Source organism: Pelobates fuscus, chromosome 5 (assembly GCF_036172605.1).
Source record: "Pelobates fuscus isolate aPelFus1 chromosome 5, aPelFus1.pri, whole genome shotgun sequence".
In the NCBI taxonomy this organism is placed as follows: Eukaryota; Metazoa; Chordata; class Amphibia; order Anura; family Pelobatidae; genus Pelobates; species Pelobates fuscus.
This window is the reverse complement of record NC_086321.1, coordinates 16,126,762-16,152,120: the sequence shown is the minus strand read 5'-3', so window position 1 is coordinate 16,152,120 and position 25,359 is coordinate 16,126,762. Positions and strand designations below refer to the sequence as shown.

The 25,359-nt window shown below is 39.3% G+C and overlaps 2 protein-coding genes across 2 annotated transcripts in view; both read left to right on the top strand.

Moving 5' to 3' along the window:
* The first annotated feature begins 10,618 nt into the window (after positions 1–10,618).
* LOC134612383 (proteinase-activated receptor 1-like) overlaps positions 10,619–25,359 on the top strand; it is an 85,520-nt gene continuing 70,779 nt past the window's right edge. The window contains exon 1 of the mRNA XM_063456725.1: positions 10,619–10,663. The gene's annotated coding sequence lies outside the window, so the exon portion shown is untranslated. The remainder of the gene's footprint in view (positions 10,664–25,359) is intronic.
* Positions 21,760–23,131, top strand: LOC134612381 (proteinase-activated receptor 1-like). The gene has a single exon (XM_063456723.1). It carries the CDS (start codon positions 21,866–21,868, stop codon positions 22,775–22,777), a length of 912 nt encoding a protein of 303 aa, XP_063312793.1. The 5' UTR covers positions 21,760–21,865; the 3' UTR covers positions 22,778–23,131.

The window sequence follows — 25,359 nt, the reverse complement described above, 5'->3', positions numbered from 1 at the left end:
TGAGCGGCAGGTGCGAGCCCTAAATTTAGAATAAGGAGGGGACCTACTGTCCTCCCCCCTGTCACCCACCCCTGGCGGCAGGTGGGGGCCCTACATAACAATAAGGGGGGGGACCTACTGTCCTCTCCCCTGGCCCCACCCCTGCATGGTGGGTGGGGCCCCTATATACCAATGAGGGGGGGACCTACTGTCCTCCCCCCCCACCAGCCCCCACCCCTGCACGGTGGGTGGGGGCCCTAAGTTAGAATAGGGGGGGGACCTATTGTCCTCCACCCTGGCCCCCACCCTGGGTGGTGGGTGGGGGCCCTAAATAAACATTTAAATCACCCCGTCACCCTCCTCCCACCAAAAAATAACCCCTACCTACGCCCCTCATCCTAAAAATAATGAGGTGGGACCATAAGCTAAATACCTGTAAAAAAAAAAAAAAACTTACCATTTGATGTCTTCTTTCTTCTAAAAGCTTTTTTTTCCAGCCTAAAAAAGGCCAAATAAAAATCTATAATAACCAACGCAAATAAATAAATAAATAAATTTTCACCCATGGATGGCTCTGCGCACACTGAGCTATGTAGGGGGGGGGGGAGACTTATATAGCCTTGCCCCGCCCTGCAATTAGGCTCAGAGCACTCTGATTGGTGGGTTTAAGCCATCCAATCAGAGTGCTCTGACAGGTAAATGAAGAGACTGACAGGTAAGTCTCTACATTTATCTGTCACAGCACTCTGATTGGTTGGCTTGAAATCCACTAATCAGAGTGATCAGTGTCATTTTACACAGTATGGGAAAGTTCTTTGGAATTGTCCCACACTGTGTAATTTGACTCATAACTCTCTGATAGATTACTTTCAATCCACCAATCAGAGTGTTATGAGTCAAATTACACAGTGTAGGAAAATTCCAAAGAATCAGCTAACCAATCAGAGTGCTGTGACAGGCAAATGAAGATACTTACCTGTCAGTCTCTTCATTTACCTGTCAGAGAACCCTGATTGGATGGCTTAAACCCACCAATCAGAGTGATCTGAGCCTAATTGCATAAATTAGTAAATTAGTATTAGTAAATGTGGCTGAAAGACCAAATTAGGTCTTTCAGCCTTTCAGTAGATAGCTTCCTAATACCGTGGGATTTAGGGAGTCATCTACTAAGAGGCTGCTTATTTAAAGGTATGTTAAGTGATTTCCCTATCCACATTTGTTTGCAGGGCACTTGTCCTACTCTTACCCCCATTTTTTTGGGAGTGGCGGGTGGGTGCCCTAGCAAAGTTTCCCCCTAGGTGACTAGGGGTCCCCAAACCCATAGTCATCCCCTCCCCCCCTCCAAAAAAAATATCCCCCTACCTACCCCCCTCACCCTAAAAATAATGAGGGGGGGACCTTTAACTAAGAACCTGTAAAAAAAAAAGAAAAAAAAAATTACCATTCAATGTTTTCTTTCTTCTAAATTCTTCTTTTTTCAGCCCCCAAAAGGCCAAATAAAATATCCATAATAACCGACGCACTTAAAAATAAAAATAAAAAATAAATCCATCTTCACCCATGGAGGGCTCCACGCAGACTGAGCTCTGCAGGGCGGGGGAAGGCTTATAAAGCCTTACCCCGCCCTGCAATTAGGCTCAGAGCACTCTGATTGGTGGGTTTAAGCCATCCAATCAGAGTGCTCTGACAGGTAAATGAAGAGACTAACAGGTAAGTCTCTACATTGACCTGTCACAGCACTCTGGTTAGCTTGAAGTCCACCAATCAGAGTGCTCTGTGCCTAATTGCAGGGCGGGGTAAGGCTTTATAGGTCCTACACTGTGTAATTTGACTCATAACAACACTGAAAACAATGAAAGTAACCAATTAGAGAGCTATGAGTCAAATTACACAGCGTGGGAAAATTCCAAATAACTTTCCCACGCTGTGCAAAATGACACAGAGCACTCTGATTGGCTGGATTTCAAGCTAACCAATCAGAGTGCTCTGACAGGTAAATGAAGAGACTGACAGGTAAGTCTCTACATTTACCTGTCACAGCACTCTGATTGGTTAGCTTGCAATCCACCAATCAGAGTGCTCTGTGTCATTCTACACAGCGTGGGAAAGTTCTTTGGAATCTTCCCATGCTGTGTAATTTGACTCATAACAACACTCTGATTGGTGGATTGAAAGTAACCAATCAGAGAGCTATGAGTCAAATTAAACAGCATGGGAAAATTCCAAAGAACTTTCCCACGCTGTGCAAAATGACACAGAGCACTCTGATTGGTGGATTTCAAGCCAACCAATCAGAGTGCTCTGACAGGTAAATGAAGAGACTGACAGGTAAGCCTCTACATTTACCTGCCACAGCACTCTGATTGGATGGCTTAAACTCACCAATCAGTGTGCTCTGAGCCTAATTGCAGACAGGTAAGGCTTTATAAGCCTTACCCCGCCCTGCAGAGCTCAGTCTGCGCGGAGCCCTCTATGGGTGATATTTTTATTATTTTTAATTGTGTCGGTTATTATGGATTTCTATTTGCCCTTTTTTGGGGCTGAAAAAAGAAGAGTTTAGAAGAAAGAAGACATCAAATGGTAAGTTTATTTTTTATTTTTTACAGGTATTTAGATAAGATTCCCTCCTCATTATTTTTAGGATGAGGGGTATAGGTAGGGGTTATATTTTTTTAAGGAGGGGGTGACTAGGGGTTTGGGGACCCCTAGTCACCTGGGGGGCCCCCACCCACCGCTCAGGGGTGGGGGCCGGGAGGGGGAGGACATTAGGTCTTATTGATATTTGGGGCCCCTTATTGATATTTGGGGCCCCCACACACTGCTCAGGGGTGGGGGCTGGGGGGGCAATAGGTCCCCCCTTTAGTTTAAAAGCCCCCACTCTCGCATCGCGGGTGGGGGCTCAGGAGGGGGGGAATGTTTTGGGTTTTTTTTTATCAGTGAGCAGCCACAGGCTGCCACTAATAGACATGCCACTACTCACGGGAGTAGGGGCATAATTTACTATTTCTCAGTAACCAGCTTATATTGGGGCTGGGTCACATGCTGCACTGGCCAATCACAGCCATGCCATTAGTAGGCATGGCTGTGATGGCTTCAAAGGGCACCCGAGTCAAACGCTTGTTGTTTGGCTGCCCTGCAGCTTTTCAAAAAGCATCATTAAATTGCCGAACACTGAACTCTAACCCGAACATACACTGAAATGTCCGTGTTCGGGTCCCGGGACCAAAAATCATAATGTTCGGTACGAACCCGAACTTTGCAGTTTGAGTTCACTCAACTCTAGTAGTAAGTCTTTCGACATAATATTATTATTTAAAGCGAAATAAAATTTTATTTTTTTATTTTTTTTTCACTTCTCTCTCTCTCTCTTTGCTTACGGCTTTATATTAAGAGATAACAATTTGTAACTGTTCGCCCCAACTAGGCCGTAGGTTCTTAGAACTTAGAAGTCTACCCTTTTTTTCTTGTCTGTCTGAGAGAATTAGGTCACACTTATAGCTCTCTATTGAGAGGGTAAACATTGTGGGATGCCTATTTTGAAGTTCAGGATGGCATCCACATGTTTGTGTTTTGCCTATATGTTTGTATATATGTTTAGTTTTGTGGCTGCCAGAAAGGGGCGAAGAATGGGGTCAGGTTTTTCTTTTCGTAAACTAACAAAATGGTCAAATTCCTGACAGTTAATGTACAGGGATTACACTCTAATTTTAAAAGACTTGTGCTAAAAACTATGAAAAATGAGGCTATAAATATATTAATGATCCAAGAAACCCACTGGAAAGGAAATGAGGAGACAAAAATGGTGGAAAAACAAATTTAGGCATTTTTACTCTGCATCTTTACCGGAGAACAAGAAAATAGGAGTAGCCATTATTATGGTGAATACTCTACAGGTAGATGTGAAATATATGAGTAAAGATGCAGAAGGTCATTATATAATCTTAGTGTGCAAGATAAATAACCAGCTTTTTATTTTGGTAAATGTTTATTTACCAAATGTATATCCAGTATGTTGTTTTGAAATTATTTTAGAAGAAATCAAGCAAGTCAGAATAGGCTAGCTTCTAATTGCAGGTGGTCTAAACTGTGTTCCTGACCATTATTTAGATAAACAAAACAATACTTCTAATGTTATAGATAAAAATCATATTAAACAACCAAAAGAGTTAAATCATATTAAACAACCAAAAGAGTTAAATAAATGTATTCATGGAGCAAATCTGGCAGACATTTGGAGAGTACATTTATCATTTTCTTGGTTGATATGTCAATATTCAACAATACCAAAAGGATATACATAAAAGATAATGCGTGGTCAGATCATAGCCTGGTAATCCTAGAATTAAATAATGCATTGAAAAAAATTTCCAGAACCACATGGTGTCTGGATTATTATATTCTTAAGAATCAATTAAATCAAAATTATATCCGCAATACAATTAAACTTTTCTTTCAAGAGAATTCTACAGGGGAAATTACACACACCACAGTTTGGTGTGCTTTCAAAGCAGTTGTTAGAGGCCATATTATTAAAATAAAATCTAATCTTACCAAAGCGAGAGGTGCTTCCTTATCAGAGCTTTATATAAAATTCTATAATCAAAAACAACTTTACACGTGTAACTCAAAAAAATCTGGAAGAAGCTCTAAATAGAATCAAAGAACTAGAAACAACAATTTAAAACTTGGACCGCCTTAAAATTAAATTCTTCCATAAAGGCAATAGGGTGGACAAAATGCTAACAAACAAACTTGAAAAAATAAGGAAATAATCTCTTTTACCCCTTGAGGACCAAACTTCTGGAATAAAAGGGAATCATGACATGTCACACATGTCATGTGTCCTTAAGGGGTTAATAAAAGTCAAAGATCAAGATTATATGACACCAAAAGACATAGCAAATGCGTTCACTGAATTCTATAAACCATTGTATAATCTCCCTAAGAAAGCTTCAAAAGAGGACATTAATAAATATATGAAAAATATAATTCCACCTCTAATTCCAAACAAAAAGATGAACAAACTAAACCTACCAATAAAAGAAATAGAAGTAGAAAGAGCAATTGGAAAATTAGCACAAAATAAAACACCAGGCACAGATATATTCTGCTATTTTTTTTAAATTATACAAAAACAAAATTGCAAACTATTTAGTCAATACATTTAATGAGATTGTGACTATAGGTTCCTTCCCTCAAGAGATGTTAAAAGCAAATATTCTACCCATTCAAAAACATAGGGGAAAATCCAGCAGATTTAACTTGTTACCGTCCAATCTCATTAATAAATGTAGATACAAAGCTATCCTCTTCAATTCTAGACGACTGCTTGAAGAACATTTTGTTGGACATAATACATCATGACCAGATTGGCTATGATTGGAAGGTCATCCTGCAATAATATTAGAAGGGTAATAAAATTTCTGGATTCGGCCAAAAGAACGTGTACCCTGTATCCTTACCCTGTCGTTAGATGCAGAGAAAGCATTTGACAGGGTCAGATAGGAATACATGTTCACCACACCAATCAGTGTGTGATTGGATGATAGCCGCAATAAAATCATTATACACTGTTCCAACAGCTAGGATAGTGGATATGAACCTTTGTTCAGAGTGGTTTGAAGTAAAAAATGGAACCAGACAAGGTTGCTCACTATCTTCTATCTTATACATTATGTTGATAGAACCATTTGCCACAAAAATTAGAGACAATAAAAAAATAAAAGGTTACCCAATTAATAATCAACAGTCAAAAATCTGTCTATATGCAGATGATGTTTTTATCTTTCTGACTGACCCAGATACATCATTAAACAATCTGTTGGAAGAAATAAATAAATTCCGTTCCATATCTGGCTATAATTAAAAAAATGAACAAAACAGTTTCCCAACTTTATAATCTAAATAAAAAAAAGAATAAGAGTGAATTAGCAACAGCTATAGGTTTGATTTTGAGTTATTATTCCAACAGACATAAAAAAGCTAGTTGAATGTAACTTTTTTGCTAATATTAGATCCATGAATATAATGATAAAATAATGGAGTAGCAAAGAGTTGTCGTGGTATGGAAGAATTAACATTATAAAGGCATATGTCTTACCTAAGTGGGTCTATTTATTCAGGATATTACCATTAAGCTTGATAAAGGCAACCAGTTGGTGCCGAAACATTGAGGGGAGTTGGTGACTTGTGTTTCTGCCTTGAGGCTTGAAAAACTTGGGTAAATTACTCTTGATTACTATTTGCCTAATTTTGTTAAGTTTATTTTTTGTTATTCATTGTAATTTGCTTACTTATTAAAGTTTTGTACTTGATAATTGTGGTTGCTCTAGTGTGCATTCTGTATTATATATGAATCTTTGTATTTAAATACTTGAAGGAGTGTTTATATGGTTTGCACCTGCCATTTTGTGACTATTTATTTGTCTCTCCATGTGATTTTGGTTTATAACCTGTAAACACTGAAACATGACTTTCAATGTGTGGCGAAACCAGCTTCGCCACTGTGAACTGGAGAGGCCTGGCTGCTAGCCTCCTGCCCTGCGACTATGGCCCCTGGACATATTGTACTGGAAAAACTATATTTGGGCATGTAATAATGTATATTACTGCTACTGGGCCTTTAAGGGCCATCCGTGGATCTATGGGGACTTTTGGGATACTGTACCTTTAAGACTGTGGAGCGTAGTACAGTAATCCTGCCTTTAATACTTTAATGTCATGTATGTATTTGTGTATGCAGTTTAACCTGGGATATGTATGCAGCATTCACCTGATTGTTCGGTAGAATCACTCCATTCATTATATTGAGTGAAACTACCGAACAACCAGACCACCCAGGAATAAGTGTGCCTCCAATTACAGTTTGCAACAATGTTGCGAACGGGTAATTGGCAATCCATGTAATGTATTCTTTGTCCTCTGGGTGGCCGCCATTCGGGAAACAAACACGTGTTTTGCCGTCGAGTGTCTGGAACTAAAATCGGACACTTGACTAGGCAAACACCGCTGAGACCTCCATACTTCCAGAAATTCGTATAAAAACTACCGAATGACCAGCCGTTCGGTAGAAAGAACCCCACAAACAAGGGAATTCATTCAAACCCTCTCCAGGCTCTATAACACAGGCAATTCGTCTGTTTTCATTCCCTTGTTTATGACCGACCGCAGGGCCAAAATGCATGGAACTGTTTTCGGATACTTTACCCATGCGGTCGGTCAAATCTTTGGAACCTCATATCTCCCGAACCATTCATCCGAATGACCTGATTCTTGGATATGTTGTCCCCCTGAATAAGGGCTATCAGGGGATACCTGTTTTGGAGGTGTAGCATATGTATTTGGGGTACATCCAGGAATTGGGGAAAAGGGTGTACGGTATAATTATGTTAAGTGCTAATCTAAGGGGAGGAAATGTGGAGGAGGTACATCCATGTGATTGGTTAAATTCATCCTCCCCCTGGGAGTGTCCTGTATGTACTTGTTTGTAATAAAAGCCAGACTGGGTGTCCCAGTCCAGAGTTCTTGCTTAACCCTCAAAGCGATGTGTCGTCTCGGTCTTTGGGGGAATGGGATTGTATGCTGACTGCCAAGAGTGTAAGCCGAGGTCTGCTTTTCTTGTTCAGCTGTTCCAGTGTTCGTGTGGTTCCAGTCGGGAGAATGGTGTTTGCAGTAGCTGCCTGTGCATCTGGAAAGGGGATTATCGCCTAAACTGGGTTTTATCCTCTTGTAAGTGAAACGGTCCGTTACACAATGCTTTTTTCAAGACCATTTATAAATATGTAAATAAACAGAAGGGGTCCCAAAATAGAACCCAGAGGGACACCATTTACCACCTCTGTCCATCTTGAACAATTTATTTGAGTTTGAACACTAATCTATTGTGTGGAACTGTATCAAACGCCTTGGCAAAAAGTAGATCACATCCACTGCAACACCTTGATCTATAATTCTACTTACTTCTTTGCAAAAATGCATTGAAGTTTTTTTGACATGACATATATTTCATAAAACCATGCTGATTTTAGCTGATAACCATGTTCTGCTCAATTAATTATTGTTTATTATCCCTTAATAACCTTTCAAATACTTTCCCAGCTACAGGAGTTAAGCTCATAGGTCTATAATTTTCAGGCAAGGATTTTAAACCCATTTTATATAGAACTGACAACTGCCTTCTTCCAATCCTCCGGAACACTTCCTGAAAGAAAAGAATCTTGAAAGATTAAAAACAGAGGTTCCCTTATTGTCACACTTAGTTCCTTAAGTACTCGTGGATGAATACCGTCTAGCACTAGAGCTTTGTTTATATTAACTTTCTTTAGTTGCTTCAGCACCTTGTCTTAAGTCATCCAATTAAAATTTTTCTGCATTTTATAAAATAAAATGTGATATGAAGTAATAAAAGAGTCCACAGTGATCCCACAGAGCCGACTAGCTCAGCAACCTTGTGTTCCTGGAGGGAAGCTGAAGGGGAACGGTGTAACCTCGAGGAGCTGCAGGGGAGAGAGTGGGAACCCTCTACATGCTCGCCGTATATGTGCCCGGCAGAGAAGACGGCTCAAACACTGTGCTAGTGAGAGGCGCCGGAATCGAACCCCACCTCACCCTGCCCCCCACAGCAGAACAGGGGCCTTTACTGAAGCAAGCTTGGTCCTTTTCCACACAGTGCCCTGACAGGCTGTCTCTGTGGTACACCTGGCGGCGATACCCAGCAGCAACACCTGGTGGCCCTGCCTCACAAGCGGGCATCGGCTGATTCCCTTATCTCTCCCAGAGACTCTTACCCATACAATTATGGGAGGACTGTACAGTCTTTGGGCCAGAAGAGTCTACCATACGGGGACTGTGCTATACCTCAGCAGGGCATCGGCTGAATGGAGATGAGGACTTTATCTCTGGCATAGTGCCTGCCCACCACATAAAATTCTAGCACATGCTAAGTATTTATTTTGTTCCTTTCATTATTGACATTTCATGTTCCCGACCAACTGCACGTATTGTCAATACATATGTGAGACAGGGGAGACCATGCCATATAACTAACAGCTGCCATTATAATTATTTTATGCAGCAGATTTAGCCTTTGCTTTGATGATGGTTGAGGTATGAAGTCCTTATGCTATATTACATACTAATTGAATAGATTGCCAGTATTATGCTATATTAGCAACTAGCTACCCATTCAAAATTTCATTACTACCACTAGCTGGTGATGCAGTAACCTATTGTTAAATAGTTTGACTGAAATCTATGCCATAGCTAGCATCCTGTTTTTTTTTTTACTATAAAACGTTGCTGTTGTGGCAATGCAAGTATGACTGTACCTACCTATGTGCACTGAAAAATAAAGAATGTTAACAAAAAAAAAAGTCTACAGCACTAACGCATTTGGACTAGGCATGTGCATGGGAAAATGTTTTGTTTCGGTTCGGCATTCCGAAATTCGGGACTTCGGCACTTTGGCAATTCGGCACTTCGACACTTCGGAACTTCGGGACCTCGGCAATTCGGCACTTACTTAGTATTAGTAAATTTGTCTGAAAGACCAATTTAGGTCTTTCAGCCTTTTAGTAGAGTTATCTACTTATTCATTCCTGTCATTCCATTAAATAGCTAAGTAACTTACAGTTTACATGAATGTATGTAAAGAATAGCATAAAATCTAGCCTAATAAAGGTTAGTGAGGCGAACATAGAGTCAGTTTGGGTTACGTTAGAATTTGGTAATCACACAGTAACTCGTGTAGGTGTGATTTATAGGCCCCCAGGACAAATTGAAGAGTTAGATAATCTACTAGTTGAAGAAATAGCTAAAATGACAATGAAGGGGGAAGTTATCATCATGGGTGACTTTAATCTTCCTGATGTAAATTGGAAAACAAAAATAGCTACTTGTCCCAGGAGCACACATATTCTAAACTCCCTACTGGGATTGTCTCTAAAACAAGTCGTTGAGGAGCCAACTCGTAAAGAGGCCATACTAGATTTAGTGTTAACAAATGGAGATTTGGTATCAGATATTACTGTAGGTGAAAGTTTAGGATCCAGTGATCATCAGTCAGTGTGGTTTAATATAAGAACAGTGACCGAGTCACACCACACAAAAACAAAAGTTTTAGACTTTAGAAAAACAGACTTTTCCAAAATTAGAATATGTGTAAAGGAGTCATTATCAGACTGGAGCAATTTAAATGGAGTCCAAAAGAAATGGGATTATTTAAAAGTTGCACTACTGAAGGCAACAGAAAATTGCATTAGGCTTGTCAGTAAAAGCAAAAAATTCAAGAAACCACTGTGGTACTCCACAGATGTAGCCAAAATAGTAAAAAACAAAAAGTTAGCATTTAGTAATTATAAAAAAACCCAGAGTGAGGAAGACAGAATGACCTATAAGATTAGGCAGAAAGAGGCTAAGCAAGTTATAAGAGCTTCCAAATCACACACAGAAGAGAAAATAGCACAGTCAGTAAAAAAGGGGGACAAAACCTTTTTTAGATACATAAATGAGAAAAGAAAAGTAAAACAAGGATTAGTTAGATTAAAAACAAAAGAAGGAAGGTATGTAGATGAGGATAAAGGTCTAGCTGACTGCCTCAATGAATATTTTTGTTCGGTATTTACAGATGAAAATGAAGGAAAGGGACCTCAGTTAAGAAAAAGGATAAATGAGTCATTTATTACACGTGAGTTTACAGAGGAAGAGGTTCTATTTCAACTGTCAAAAGTAAAGACAAATAAGTCAATGGGACCTGATGGAATACACCCAAAGCTATTAAAAGAGCTTAGTGGTGTACTAGCAAAACCATTAACAGATTTATTTAACCAATCATTGATAACAGGAGTAGTCCCAGAAGATTGGAAGTTGGCAAATGTTGTGCCCATTCACAAGAAAGGTAATAGGGAGGAGTCGGGCAACTATAGGCCAGTAAGCCTAACTTCAGTAGTGGGGAAAGTGATGGAAACCATGTTAAAGGATAGGATTGCTGAACATCTAAAAACACATGAATTTCAAGATCAGAGACAACATGGGTTTACTTCAGGGAGATCATGCCAAACTAATCTTATTGATTTTTTTGATTGGGTAACTAAAATTATAGATCAGGGTGGTGCAGTAGACATTGCTTACCTCGATTTCAGTAAGGCTTTTGACACTGTTGCACATAGAAGGCTTATCAACAAACTACAATCTTTGAGTTTGGATTCCAATATTGTTGAATGGGTAAGGCAGTGGCTGAGTGACAGTCAACAGAGGGTTGTAGTCAATGGAGTATATTCGAAGCTTGGGCTTGTCACCAGTGGGGTACCTCAGGGATCAGTACTTGGACCCATTCTCTTTAATATTTTTATTAGTGATATTGCAGAAGGTCTTGATGGTAAGGTGTGTCTTTTTGCGGATGATACTAAGATATGTAACAGGGTTGATGTTCCAGGAGGGATAAGCCAAATGGAAAATGATTTAGGTAAACTAGAAAAATGGTCAGAGTTGTGGCAACTGACATTTAATGTGGATAAGTGCAAGATAATGCATCTTGTACGTAAAAACCCAAGGGCAGAGTACAGAATATTTGATAGAGTCCTAACCTCAACATCTGAGGAAAGGGATTTAGGGGTGATTATTTCTGATGACTTAAAGGTAGGCAGACAATGTAATAGAGCAGCAGGAAATGCTAGCAGAATGCTTGGTTGTATAGGGAGAGGTATTAGCAGTAGAAAGAGGGAAGTGCTCATGCCATTGTACAGAACACTGGTGAGACCTCACTTGGAGTACTGTACACAGTACTGGAGACCCTATCTTCAGAAGGATATTGATACCTTAGAGAGAGTTCAAAGAAGGGCTACTAAACTGGTTCATGGATTGCAGGATAAAACTTACCAGGAAAGGTTAAAGGATCTTAACATGTATAGCATGGAGGAAAGACGAGACAGGGGGGATATGATAGAAACATTTAAATACACAAAGGGAATCAACACAGTAAAGGAGGAGACTATATTTAAAAGAAGAAAAACTACCACAACAAGAGGACATAGTCTTAAATTAGAGGGACAAAGGTTTAAAAATAATATCAGGAAGTATTACTTTACTGAGAGGGTAGTGGATGCATGGAATAGCCTTCCAGCTGAAGTGGTAGAGGTTAACACAGTAAAGGAGTTTAAGCATGCGTGGGATAGGCATAAGGCTATCCTAACTATAAGATAAGGCCAGGGACTAATGAAAGTATTTAGAAAACTGGGCAGACTAGATGGGCCGAATGGTTCTTATCTGCCGTCACATTCTATGTTTCTATGTTTCTATGTTTCTATGTATGTTACTTGATTGTTGTAAGTGTTGCAAATGCTTACAGCTGAATCCTGGCTATGTTTGTATACTTTTTATTTAAAATTGTATACAGTGCAACATTCTTCGGAAGTACCTGAATGTCCGAATTGCCCAAAATTAGTCCGAATTCATATTCGGACCGAAACTAATTGCACATGTCTAGTTTGGACTATTCAATAGTCTTTATCAAAGTGCATGTACAGCTGATTAAATGTCTTCCCATTGTATGTCCAGCTTTGGCGAGCTTAATTCCCGGTTCCACACGCTATTTTAATCTTCTGTTGTTCTCTTCCCGATTCTGTATGTTGACTCCTCCCCTTTGACATCTTACGTCATTGTGCTCAGTTGTTCTGTTGGCACATACTAGTAATTGGCGGCTGGCAGCATCACACATCCAGCCTCACAAAGCAGTGATGATCTGGACACCAGCTTTAAGTATCTGAATGCCCATTATATTACAGCCAACTTACGGATATGAATTCTGATTTTCGTTCACAATACAATAAAAAAGGAGGTAGGGATTAGAGAATCAATAGTTTTTTATCATAAAAAATGTAAAAGACATAAAAAAATAGTAATATGATTTTCTCACTCCTCCTGGGTGGTATGTTTTTATTCCTCATTCTCGGGTCCTCTACCAGAGGCCTAGGAGTTTGAGGGTTCTGCACAGTATTTTAGCTGTTACTAGAACTGCACTCTTCTGGACAGGGATCTCAGATGTCCCACCTGGAATCAGTTGAAGCCACTCCCTCAACTTGGGAGTCACAGCCCCAAGTGCTCCTATCACAACTGGGACTACTACTTTTTTCACTTTTACTTTCCACATCCTTTCTAGATCTTTTTTCAGTCCATGGTATTTCTCCACCTTCTCATGTTCCTTCATCCTGATGTTATAATCACTGGGTATTGCCACATCTACCACGACTCTGTTCCTTGTCTACCATCACAATGTTAGGTTGGTTGGCCAGCACTTGCTTGTGTTTCTGGATCTTGAAGTCCCACGGGGTCTTAGCCCTGTCATTCTCAACTACCCTTTCTGCTATCTCCCATCTGGACTTATGCAGGTCCAATCCATATTCTGTGCAGATGTTCTGGTACACATTCCCAGCAACTTGGTTGTGCCTCTCCATGTATGCTGTTCCTGCTCACATCTTGCATCTGACTACTAGGTCCTGGACTGTCTCAGAGGCCTATTTATACAGTCTGCACCTTAAGTCTTGCCTGGTGTGGTAGACTCCAGCTTCTATGCTGAGTGCCTGTTCCTGTGCTGCTAGGATTAGTGCATCAGTGCTGTCTTTCAGTCCTGCCTTTTCCAACCACTGTTAGGCTGTTGTCATGTGAGCTACATCCACTATCTGCCGGTGGTACACCCAATGGAGAGGTTTATCTTGCCAAGGAACCTCCTGTTTTTCTGCGTCGTCTATCTGTTGTTGTCTCAGGCATGCCCTTAGCAGTTCATCTTTGGGAGTCATCTTCATGATGCACTTGTGGATGCTCTGTGTTTCATCCAGGAATGTGGCCTTGACACTCATCAGACCCTGACCTCCTTCCTTCCGGCTATTGTACAGTCTCTGGGTGCTGGATTTTGGGTGCTGGATTTTGGGTGGAATCCTCCATTCATAGTGAGTAGTTTCCAGATCTTGACATCCATGGTGACCAGTTCTTCTCTTGGCCAGGTTATTATTCCAGCTGGGTACCTGATGACTGGTAGGGCATATGTATTGATGACATGGATCTTGTTCTTGGACTTCAGGACCTTTCTAGCTCTTTGGAGGTACTTTGATGTTGCTACCCTTCTTGTCTCTCCCTCATGGTTGCCATGTTTTGTGGTACCCCAGGTATTTGTAGCTGTTCTCTACATCTTCTATTTGGCCTTCTGGAACTTGAACTCCTTCTGTCCTGATCATTTTCTCTCTTTTTGCTATCATCCGCCCACACTTCTCTAGTCCGAATGACATTCCAATGTCCTTGCTGTATATCCTAGTTAGGTGGATCAGTGAGTCAATGTCCTGCTCTTTCTTGGCATACAGCTTGATGTTGTCCATGTAGAGTAGGTGGCTGATGGTAGCCTTGAACCTGTATCCGTATCCACTCTTCTTGATGAGCTGGCTAAAGGGTTTGAGGCCTATACAGAACAGCATTGGAGATACTGCATCACCTTGGTATTTGCCACATTTGATGTTCACTTGTGTTATTATCCTGGAACTGGCTTCTAGAGTCCACTTGTCCAACGAGTTCATGGATACTAGAATCCTTGGCTCTCTACAAGGTTCTTGTTGACCTTGTAGAGAGCCAAGCATTTCAGTATCCATGTGTGTGGATGCTTCTGAGTATTGCTCATATATTAACTCACATGCCCAAGATGGATCTTGGAAGCTACGATGCCTGAGAGGAGTTGCCTTATTGTGGGGAGGCAGGTTAGTGGTGGTGTTCCCTCGTGAGGGTCCTTCATGATCAGTATTTTTCTTCTTTGTGTTAGCCGTTCAAGGTAAGAGCCTGTTTCCGCTTCCGGGTTCCTGTCCTTTGACCTGTTCCCAGAGTCCTGTCCCTTTCTTCTTTGTCAGGTTAATTTTCCATTTAGTAGATTTTTTTTGTACATTTCCATGAATTTCCTGGTTAGCAGCAAAGGCATACTTCTTTATGAAATTTTTTCATGTGCCTGGTGTGCAAATTAAAGCCGCTGATACCCTCTCATGATTTAATTTGCAGGACTTCTTCGGATGGTATCCCACGGCAAATCTAAATTTCATAGATCCTCCACAGTTCAAGGATCTAATCATGAACTAAAATGGCTAATTTCACAAAGTAAAATTCTTGCTCAGGCAGGTCTGTCTGAAAATACTAAGAAATCATAAAATCGAGCATACATGTCCTTGCTGTATATCCTAGTAAGGTGGATCAGTGAGTCAATGTCCTGCTCTTTCTTGGCATACAGCTTGATGTTGTCCATGTAGAGTAGGTGGCTGATGGCCACTCTTGAACCTGTATCCGTATCCACTCTTCTTGATGAGCTGGCTAAAGGGTTTGAGGCCTATACAGAACAGCATTGGAGATACTGCATCACCTTGGTATTTGCCACATTTGATGTTCACTTGTGTTATTATCCTGGAACTGGCTTCTAGAGTCCACTTGTCCAACGAGTTCATGGATACTAGAATCCTTGGCTCTCTACAAGGTTCTTGTTGACCTTGTAGAGAGCCAAGCATTTCAGTATCCATGTGTGTGGATGCTTCTGAGTATTGCTCATATATTAACTCACATGCCCAAGATGGATCTTGGAAGCTACGATGCCTGAGAGGAGTTGCCTTATTGTGGGGAGGCAGGTTAGTGGTGGTGTTCCCTCGTGAGGGTCCTTCATGATCAGTATTTTTCTTCTTTGTGTTAGCCGTTCAAGGTAAGAGCCTGTTTCCGCTTCCGGGTTCCTGTCCTTTGACCTGTTCCCAGAGTCCTGTCCCTTTCTTCTTTGTCAGGTTAATTTTCCATTTAGTAGATTTTTTTTGTACATTTCCATGAATTTCCTGGTTAGCAGCAAAGGCATACTTCTTTATGAAATTTTTTCATGTGCCTGGTGTGCAAATTAAAGCCGCTGATACCCTCTCATGATTTAATTTGCAGGACTTCTTCGGATGGTATCCCACGGCAAATCTAAATTTCATAGATCCTCCACAGTTCAAGGATCTAATCATGAACTAAAATGGCTAATTTCACAAAGTAAAATTCTTGCTCAGGCAGGTCTGTCTGAAAATACTAAGAAATCATAAAATCGAGCATACAAGTTATTTTCTAAGTTTGTGTCTGAATATAATGTAATACATGTTTTTCCAGTTGAGACCATTGTTGCATTCATGATGGATCAAGGATTAATGTTGGACAGAATACATTGCATGGTGAAGCAGAGAAACTTACCAGCGACAGTACCCAGGGATGTAATTACATGTGTCAACTTTTATTCAATCAAAGAACAATTAAAGGGACACTATAGTCACCTGAACAACTTTAGCGTAATGAAGCAGTTTTGGTGTATAGAACATGCCCCTGCAGCCTCACTGCTCAATCCTCTGCCATTTAGGAGTTAAATCCCTTTGTTTATGAACCCTAGTCACACCTCCCTGCATGTGACTTGCACAGCCTCCCATAAACACTTCCTGTAAAGAGAGCCCTATTTAGGCTCTTTATTGCAAGTTCTGTTTAACTAGGATTTTCTTATCCCCTGCTATGTTAATAGCTTGCTAGACCCTGCAAGAGCCTCCTGTATGTGATTAAAGTTCAATTTAGAGATTGAGATACAATTATGTAAGGTAAATTACATCTGTTTGAAAGTGAAACCAGTTTTTGTTTTCATGCAGGCTCTGTCAATCATAGCCAGGGGAGGTGTGGCTAGGGCTGCATAAACTGAAACAAAGTGATTTAACTCCTAAATGGCAGTGAATTGAGCAGTGAAATTGCAGGGGAATGATCTATACACTAAAACTGCTTTATTTGGCCAAAGTAATTTAGGTGACTATAGTGTTCCGTTAATGCAAGATGCCCAAGAACCAGGCTGTTTCTCTGGGAAGCTGGTGGGCAATCAGCTGTTTGCAGACCTCTCCTAGCCATAATAGCAAAAAGAAGGGCATTTAGGCCAATCACTTGAGCACTGCGAGGGGAGAAGATCCTGTATAAGTGGAGGTTCCCATAAAATTAAGTTTCCGCAGGAATGGAGCTGAGAAGCAGATCTTGTCTGTGGAAGAATGCCGCAAGACCCTGAAACAATGGCATATAAATATTCCCATGTAGGAATCTTCTCAGCGGATACCTACAACATCCTTAACTGCAAGAAATACCACCGTTTAGTAATAGGTGAACACTAGACATCATATTAAACATCTGTCGTTTACTATAACAGCACTAAGCCACAAACACTGGCAGATTATAATGTGTTTTATAACAGTTAATAGTCTCCTCCATAGGTTCTATTAAGGAGTCCATTGATGTGTTCTAGAGTGCATCAAGGTGTTACGTGCCTTTATGGGACACACTACTGTGATGTCTTAATTTTTAGTCATTTGTATATAAGTTTGTTGATTTTTATGTTATAGTCCTTTTTCTTTCGGTTGGTCTTCTTGGTCTCGGAGTTATGTGGTGGAGGTGGCGACAAAATCCTCCACCCTATCGATGAAGAATTTGCTAAATATTACATCCAATAGTATAATTCAAAAGAGGAATATACACTACCAGTTCCTACACCCACACAAATTTTGGAGTTTATGATTTAGAGTATTTTCCTCACCTAGGGCCATCAGCTATAGAGTCACTAACTCAATCTATCAAATTGGAAGAAATTCTTATCACAATGACCTCACTCCCAGATCATAAAGTGCCAGGACCAGATGGTTTCTCTGCCAGATATAAAAACCCTTTTCCAAGACCTTATAGAATATTATCGTAATATTCTCAGTCATGCCTCTTCGAATCAGATGGAGTGTCTACCATTGGCACTCTATGCGGAGAAGGTATTTGAGCGACTTAATAGGAAGTATATGCAAATGGTACTGAAGAGGTTGGGTTTCCACAAAACAATTTATTGCAAAGATTATAGCACTTTATTGCTGCATAATGGACATGTTTTTCTTAATTATGGGGTTGCTTCTACTCAATTTACTATTACAAATAGAACTTCTCTGGGATACCCCTTATTCCCATTGGTATTTATTCTCTCCTTGGAGCCTCTTGTGCAGGTGATCTGGGGAAACCTAAATATAAACGGTATCTTGATTGAGGGGGATGGAAAACAAGTTGTCACTATTTGCTGATGATATACTGCTCACTCACTGAACCTCATATTTCCTTGCCTAATCTGTTAAAGGAATTGGCTGAGTTTGGTAAAATCTCTTATTACAAACTCAATGTTACTGAAACCCAATCCCTACCTATAAATCTACAATACTGACACCTTGGAGCTATGAAGGCTAATTTGCCTTTCGAATTGAGGACGTAGTATGTGGTCTATCTGGGGGTACAAATCACTGGCAATGTCCCAGCCTTATTTAGGCACAATCATATACTGTTAATGAGCTCCATTTGGCAGGAGATGCATTCTTGAAAATAGGTGATGATATCATGGGCAGGGTGAATATACGTGATCAAAATGATGCTGCTGCCAAATTTATTATACATATTTTGCATACATCTAATCGCTATGCCTAAGTCATACTGTATGATATCCAATCCTGATTTCTTCCTTTACATGGTATAATAAAAGGGCAAGACTGTCCAACAACTTACTTAAATGGCTGGTGGCTTAGGTGGGGGTATGGGAGTACCTCAAATTTTAGAATATAACAAAGCAGTACTTCTGGCACATGCGGTTAACTTACATAGCCCTACAGCAGCAATAAAATGCGTGGGTGTGGAGCTAGCTCAAATACCGAACGGTTTGTTGGTGACCTATTTTTGGATGCCCCAATGTTGAGGGGCAGAGGAAAGGTACTATATGCAACAACACTGTCTACTTTCTCAGTAGGGGACTCAGTGATGGGGAGGGTGGACACTCCAGAAAAGTTTAAACCCTCCATCCCCCCTCCCTTCAGTATTACTACAGGTTTCTTCATGGTTAACGAGATCCCTGTGGGTACAAAAAGGGATTGACAGCATTTCACACTTCTTATCAGGGAGTCACCTCATTCCATTTAAGGAACTGAGGAATTTTTTGACTTGCCTCCTAGATATGCGTTTTGGTATTTGCAAATGAAAGCTGTCATAACTTGACATGTGTACCTCATGTGGGAAGTGGAGACAAAACAGAAGTTAGTCATACATGGATTTTTCAAGTGTTGCTAACACTCCACAATGCTACAGAAGATGTTGCCTGTGTGCTCTGTGCTACTATTGCTACATTACCCTGAACACCATGTTTTTCCCTTTATGGATCAATGGGAAAGCATGAGTTGGATCCAATAAATGACACACATTACTGAATGTACTCAGAGGGATTGTCAGACGCTATTCATATATTATCCAGGTTAAATGTGATATAGAAAACATTGCCTGCTGCTTGTTGCAGATGCCAAACTCAGATAGGATCCATGATCCATATCTGGTGGGACTGTGCATGCATTTACCCCGTGTGGCAAGAAGTTTCCAAACTACTCTATGAGATAAATATTAAATTACCCTTTGAACCATCAATGTATTTATGATTTGACTTTCCACAACATATAGCGTTTACTGAGCAGACATTGCCCTCTTATGCAGTTTTGGCTGCCAGACATTGATAGATCTACATTGGAAAACTATAAAATGTCTAACATCCACACAGTTATGAGTAAAACTCACAGCACCACATAAAAACAAATAGCTCTCATTTGGGAGCCTCAGTATCAACTAAATAAGGAGCATACAGGTGCCTTGTTATAGGCAGATTGTACTTAATATATTGTTAGTGTCCGTCCATTATTCTTAGTTTGTTTAGTTCTTTGTACTGTAGTGTGTCCAATATTGTTGAATGGGTAAGGCAGTGGCTGAGTGACAGTCAACAGAGGGTTGTAGTCAATGGAGTATATTCTAAGCTTGTCACCAGTGGGGTGCCTCAGGGATCAGTACTTGGACCCATTCTCTTTAATATTTTTATTAGTGATATTGCAGAAGGTCTTGATGGTAAGGTATGTCTTTTTGCTGATGATACTAAGATATGTAACAGGGTTGATGTTCCAGGAGGGATAAGTCAAATGGCAAATGATTTAGGTAAACTAGAAAAATGGTCAGAGTTGTGGCAACTGACATTTAATGTGGATAATGCATCTTGGACGTAAAAACCCAAGGGCAGAGTACAGAATATTTGATAGAGTCCTAACCTCAACATCTGAAGAAAGGGATTTAGGGGTGATTATTTCTGATTACTTAAAGGTAGGCAGACAATGTAATAGAGCAGCAGGAAATTCTAGCAGCATGCTTGGTTGTATAAGGAGAGGTATTAGCAGTAGAAAGAGGGAAGTGCTCATGCCATTGTACAGAACACTGGTGAGACCTCACTTGGAGTATTGTACGCAGTACTGGAGACCGTATCTTCAGAAGGATATTGAGACTTTAGAGAGAGTTAAGAGAAGTGCTACTAAACTGGTTCATGGATTGCAGGATAAAACTTACCAGGAAAGGTTAAAGGATCTTAACATGTATAGCTTGGAGGAAAGACGAGGCAGGGGGGTATGATAGAAACATTTAAATACATAAAGGGAATACAACACAGTAAAGGAGGAGACTATATTTAAAAGAAGAAAAACTACCACAACAAGAGGACATAGTCTTAAATTAGAGGGACAAAGGTTTAAAAATAATATCAGGAAGTATTACTTTACTGAGAGGGTAGTGGATGCATGGAATAGCCTTCCAGCTGAAGTGGTAGAGGTTAACACAGTAAAGGAGTTTAAGCATGCGTGGGATAGGCATGAGGTTATCCTAACTATAAGATAAGGCCAGGGACTAATGAAAGTATTTAGAAAATTGGGCAGACTAGATGGGCCGAATGGTTCTTATCTGCCGTCACATTCTATGTTTCTATGTCATCCGGGTTTGGAGTTTTTGCACTCCAATAGCAGTCTATATTCCAATTTTATACTTTTTTTCATATATTTTTATATACTTTTTGATACCCTTTGGGTAATACTTTATTTTATTTTTTTCTCTCTTTAAATATGTATGCTATTAGACATTTAGGTGCCTTGTGCGATATGATTTGCTGCTCTTCATTCCTATAAATTAGAAAATTAGAAAATTATTATTATTATTATTGATTATTATTGATTATAATTTAGTTCTACTCCATAAGCTTATAGATACATGTGTTTTGAAAACAACGCAGAGAGTTATTTGCAGTTGTGTATTGGGGCTTGTTACAATCACGGCACATGTGTGTTTCGCAGCTCAGAACTACAGGCTGCCAAATGTCAATGCTGTGCATAAAAATACATCAGTCGTCAGTGCACACAGCATGCTGGCAACAGACCTTTTGGGCTTCTTCCTTACAGGCAGACACATATGTGTCCCCTCCCTTCCTATACAATTAGTAGTGCTGTGGTTTTTTTTCTATACCCTCTCTGTCTGGGAGAGCTCAAATTGTAAGCATGCGCTAAGACCCAACAAAACGGTCCAATCACAGGCTTGTCTGTAAGGACAGCATGAAACCCTGGGTGAGATTAGTAGGGGGCATGGAAGGCAGTGCTGCGAACTTCACATAATTTTGAATTTCATGTAAGTAAAAGCCTTTTTTTTTTTGCAGGTTTACAACAAATTGGAGGAAGGGAGGGTACCTAATCACTAGTGTGTAATAGGGCATATTACATAGAATAAGGTTAGAGTAATCCTTCAAGTTCACACCTAGTGTTATATTATAGTTGTAAAAAAAGGTGTTTTAAGAATGTGATTTTGTTTAATAGTTTTTTATTCTTTTTCACTATTATTTTTCTTTTCAGATATAACATTTGACAATCAAAATGAAACAGTCGATCAGTTTGTAATATGGGGAATAAACATCACAGTACAAAAAATAAAAACAGTTTCAAAACTTGCAAAGATATTTCTGTCCAGTCCATGGATGACCAAGTTTCTTCCATCAGTGTACACAGTAGTATTCATTGTGTCACTGCCACTGAATATAATGGCAATCATCATCTTCCTCGTCAAGATGAAGATCAGAAAGCCGGCCGTGGTCTATATGTTGAACCTGGCAGTTGCTGATGTATTGTTTGCTAGTACATTACCTTTCAAAATAATTTATCATTTCTCTGGAAACAACTGGATCTTTGGTTCCGGAATATGCAGTTTTGTTGCAGAGACTTTTTACTGTAACATGTACTGCTCCATTCTGCTCATTACGGCTATCAGCGTGGACAGGTTCCTGGGAGTGGTCTTTCCAATCCAGTCTCTTTCCTGGCGCACTGTGCGTCGTTCCTGGATGGTCTGCATTCTAATCTGGGTGATATCCATAGCTACTACTGTTCCATTGTTCACAACCGAGCAACCGAAACACATTGCCGAATTGAATATCACCACCTGTCACGATGTCGTAGATGTAAACAAAAAAGAACTCTTTTATGTTTTTTATTTTTCCACTTTTTGTTTTGTTTTCTTTTTTATTCCTTTGATCTTCACAACCATCGCTTATATCGGAATTATTCACACCCTCAGATTCTCAACGTTCGGTAATGCTTTAAAGAGAAGACAAGCTGTGTTTCTTTCCGTTATCGTGTTTTGCATTTTTGTGATGTGTTTTGGGCCAACCAATGTGATCTTCCTATCTAACTATTTATATTTACTGAATGGCATTGTCAATGAGTATCTGTATTTTGCCTATATCCTGTGTGTCTGCATTGGCAGTATTAGCTGTTGTCTCGACCCACTCATTTATTACTATGTGTCCCCAGAATGTCAGATATATCTGTACCAGTTACTCAGTGGTAAGGACACCACTAGTTTGAGCAGAACCAAAGCACTCTTAGAAAAATAGCTCTCCCTGTGACATTTGAATTACACACATAATTTATTGCTTGTGACAAATCCAGAAAAGGTATGAAATATTTATCCATAGACTGGATGCAAGAAGATTGAAATGCATTACTGTTTGTTTCTCTATATAAGATAATATAGCTGCACATTCCATTACTGTATATAAGATAATAGTAGCAGTATATTCCATTACTGTATATAATATAATATAATCTATGGTGAATGAATCATAATGTTCAAGGATAAACACATATATTTTACTATTTCAGTCCAAAAACCTGTGAGCACAGAGCGGATTTAAATATACACTGCTTGTTATTTCCAAGCCACACATATGAGCAGAGATCCATCAGCCTCCAACAAACCAGGGGAGATGTGTAATATGTTCCCCTTGTTCGAATATCTCCCATGTGGCAAATAATTGATTACTACAAATTGCCATGGGGTTATTAACCCCTTAAGGACTGAGCCAAATGTACATGTGATCAAATCAAAATGTGAACAAAAACTGGAATTTGCGCTATATGTCTGTTCAGGCATAATTCGCCTCTTTCATATTAAATGCACCGACACTTATTAGATATCATTTAATTCAGGGGAAATAGGGCTTTCATTTAACATCAAATATTTAGGTATAAAACATAATTTAATATGAATAAAATATTAAAATAATGGGAGAAAATTAGAATTTGAAATTTTATTTTTAGTTCTACGTGACATTCTAACTGTGAATGTCATAATACTGTTTGCTTTTACTGCAATAAAATACACATATTTGTATTCAGCGATGTCTCATGTGTAAAACAATACCCCCTATGTACAGGTTTTATGGTGTTTTGGGAAGTTACAAGGTCAAATATAGCATGTTAAATTTTTCATTTTTTTCACATTCAAATTCGCCAGATTGGTTACGTTGCCTTTGAGACTGTATGGTAGCCAAGGAATGAGAATTACCCCCATGATGGCATACCATTTGCAAAAGTAGACAACCCAAGGTATTGCAAATGGGGTATGTCCAGTCTTTTTTAGTAGCCACTTGGTCACAAACACTGGCCAAAGTTAGTGTTAATATTTGTTTGTGTTTAAAAAATGCAAAAAAAAAAACTATTTGAACGCCAATTTTGTGAACTCCAATTTAATTTTCATTCCTGGGCTCCCATAGGGTCTCAAAGGCAACGTAACCAATCTGGCGTATTTCAATGTGAAAAAACTGAAACGCAAGCCTTATATTTGACTCTGTAACTTTTGAAAACACCATAAAACCTGTACATGAGGGCTACTGCTATACTCAGGAGACTTCGCTGAACACAAATATTAGTGTTTCAAAACAGTAAAACGTATCACATCAATTATATCATCTGTGTAAGTGCCATTTGTGTGAAAAACTTTCACTGACGATATCATCGTTGTAATACATGTTACTGTTTTGAAACACTAATATTTGTATTCAGCGACGCCTTCCGAGTAAAACAGTACCCCCCATGTACAGGTTTTATGGTGTCTTAGAAAGTTACAGGGTTAAATATAGTGCTAGCAAATTAAATTCCCTGGACTTTCGACCTGGGTTGTCAGGCAGGTCCCGCTAATTGTAATTAATAAAATGACCTAATTATGTAAAATTATTACATAAATATATATGTAGAATTATTATATATATATATATATTTATAAATGTGTGTATAAATATATATATGTGTATATATATGTACATAATTTTTTTTTAAACTATTTTTATTTATGTAAAGCTATATATATATATATAGTGATATCAACGTATATACTTATGTATATAGATATATATATATTTTATTTCATTCTATGTGTATTTTGATATCTATCTATCTATATCTATATATATATATATATATATATATATATATATATATATATATTTTAAAATACAGTTAGAACGAAATTACATTTACATTGTATTTAATTTTTTTCCGTATTGTGACAAAAGTACTCCTTTCCCTTGGTACTTTGTCCTGGGATTGGGGTGTTACACACAGTCTTTTCAGGCTTTAGAGACACTTCACACGCTGGATGAAGTAAATTGACTTGCTCTTTTATTGAGGCTCCAAAATAAATGCACAGTAAGGTATAAAGGTAACAAAAATATATCAAACAAAAGCCTTGCTCTTCTGAGCACTAACTAAACAAAATAATCAGCTAACTGGGTTGGATGGCTTGTCCATTTCCCAACATAAACATAAACAACCTTACTGCTTCAGGGTTTTCAGCTCTCTGTTTCCACTCACAGAAACCAAACACAATCTCCCTCCTTCCTTGGCAGGGGAGTACTTAAAAGCACTGCTAATTGACAATCCTTTTCAGGTGAGTTAGATTAGGATTCAAACTCTGGAACTGGACTTCTCACCTGTAGGTTACAAGCAACTTCCGAAATGTGGAGTGGAGCACTGGCCCTCCCTACTCTCCAAGTGCTCCACCCCAGGGCCCAAATATACACATATTTAAAGTGCAACATTCATTATAACATAACACATTTCCCTGGGGCTAATTACACAAAGTAAGTACCTTGCAAAATCTGGGGAGGTATATAGGTTCCTTCCAGCACAATTCCTT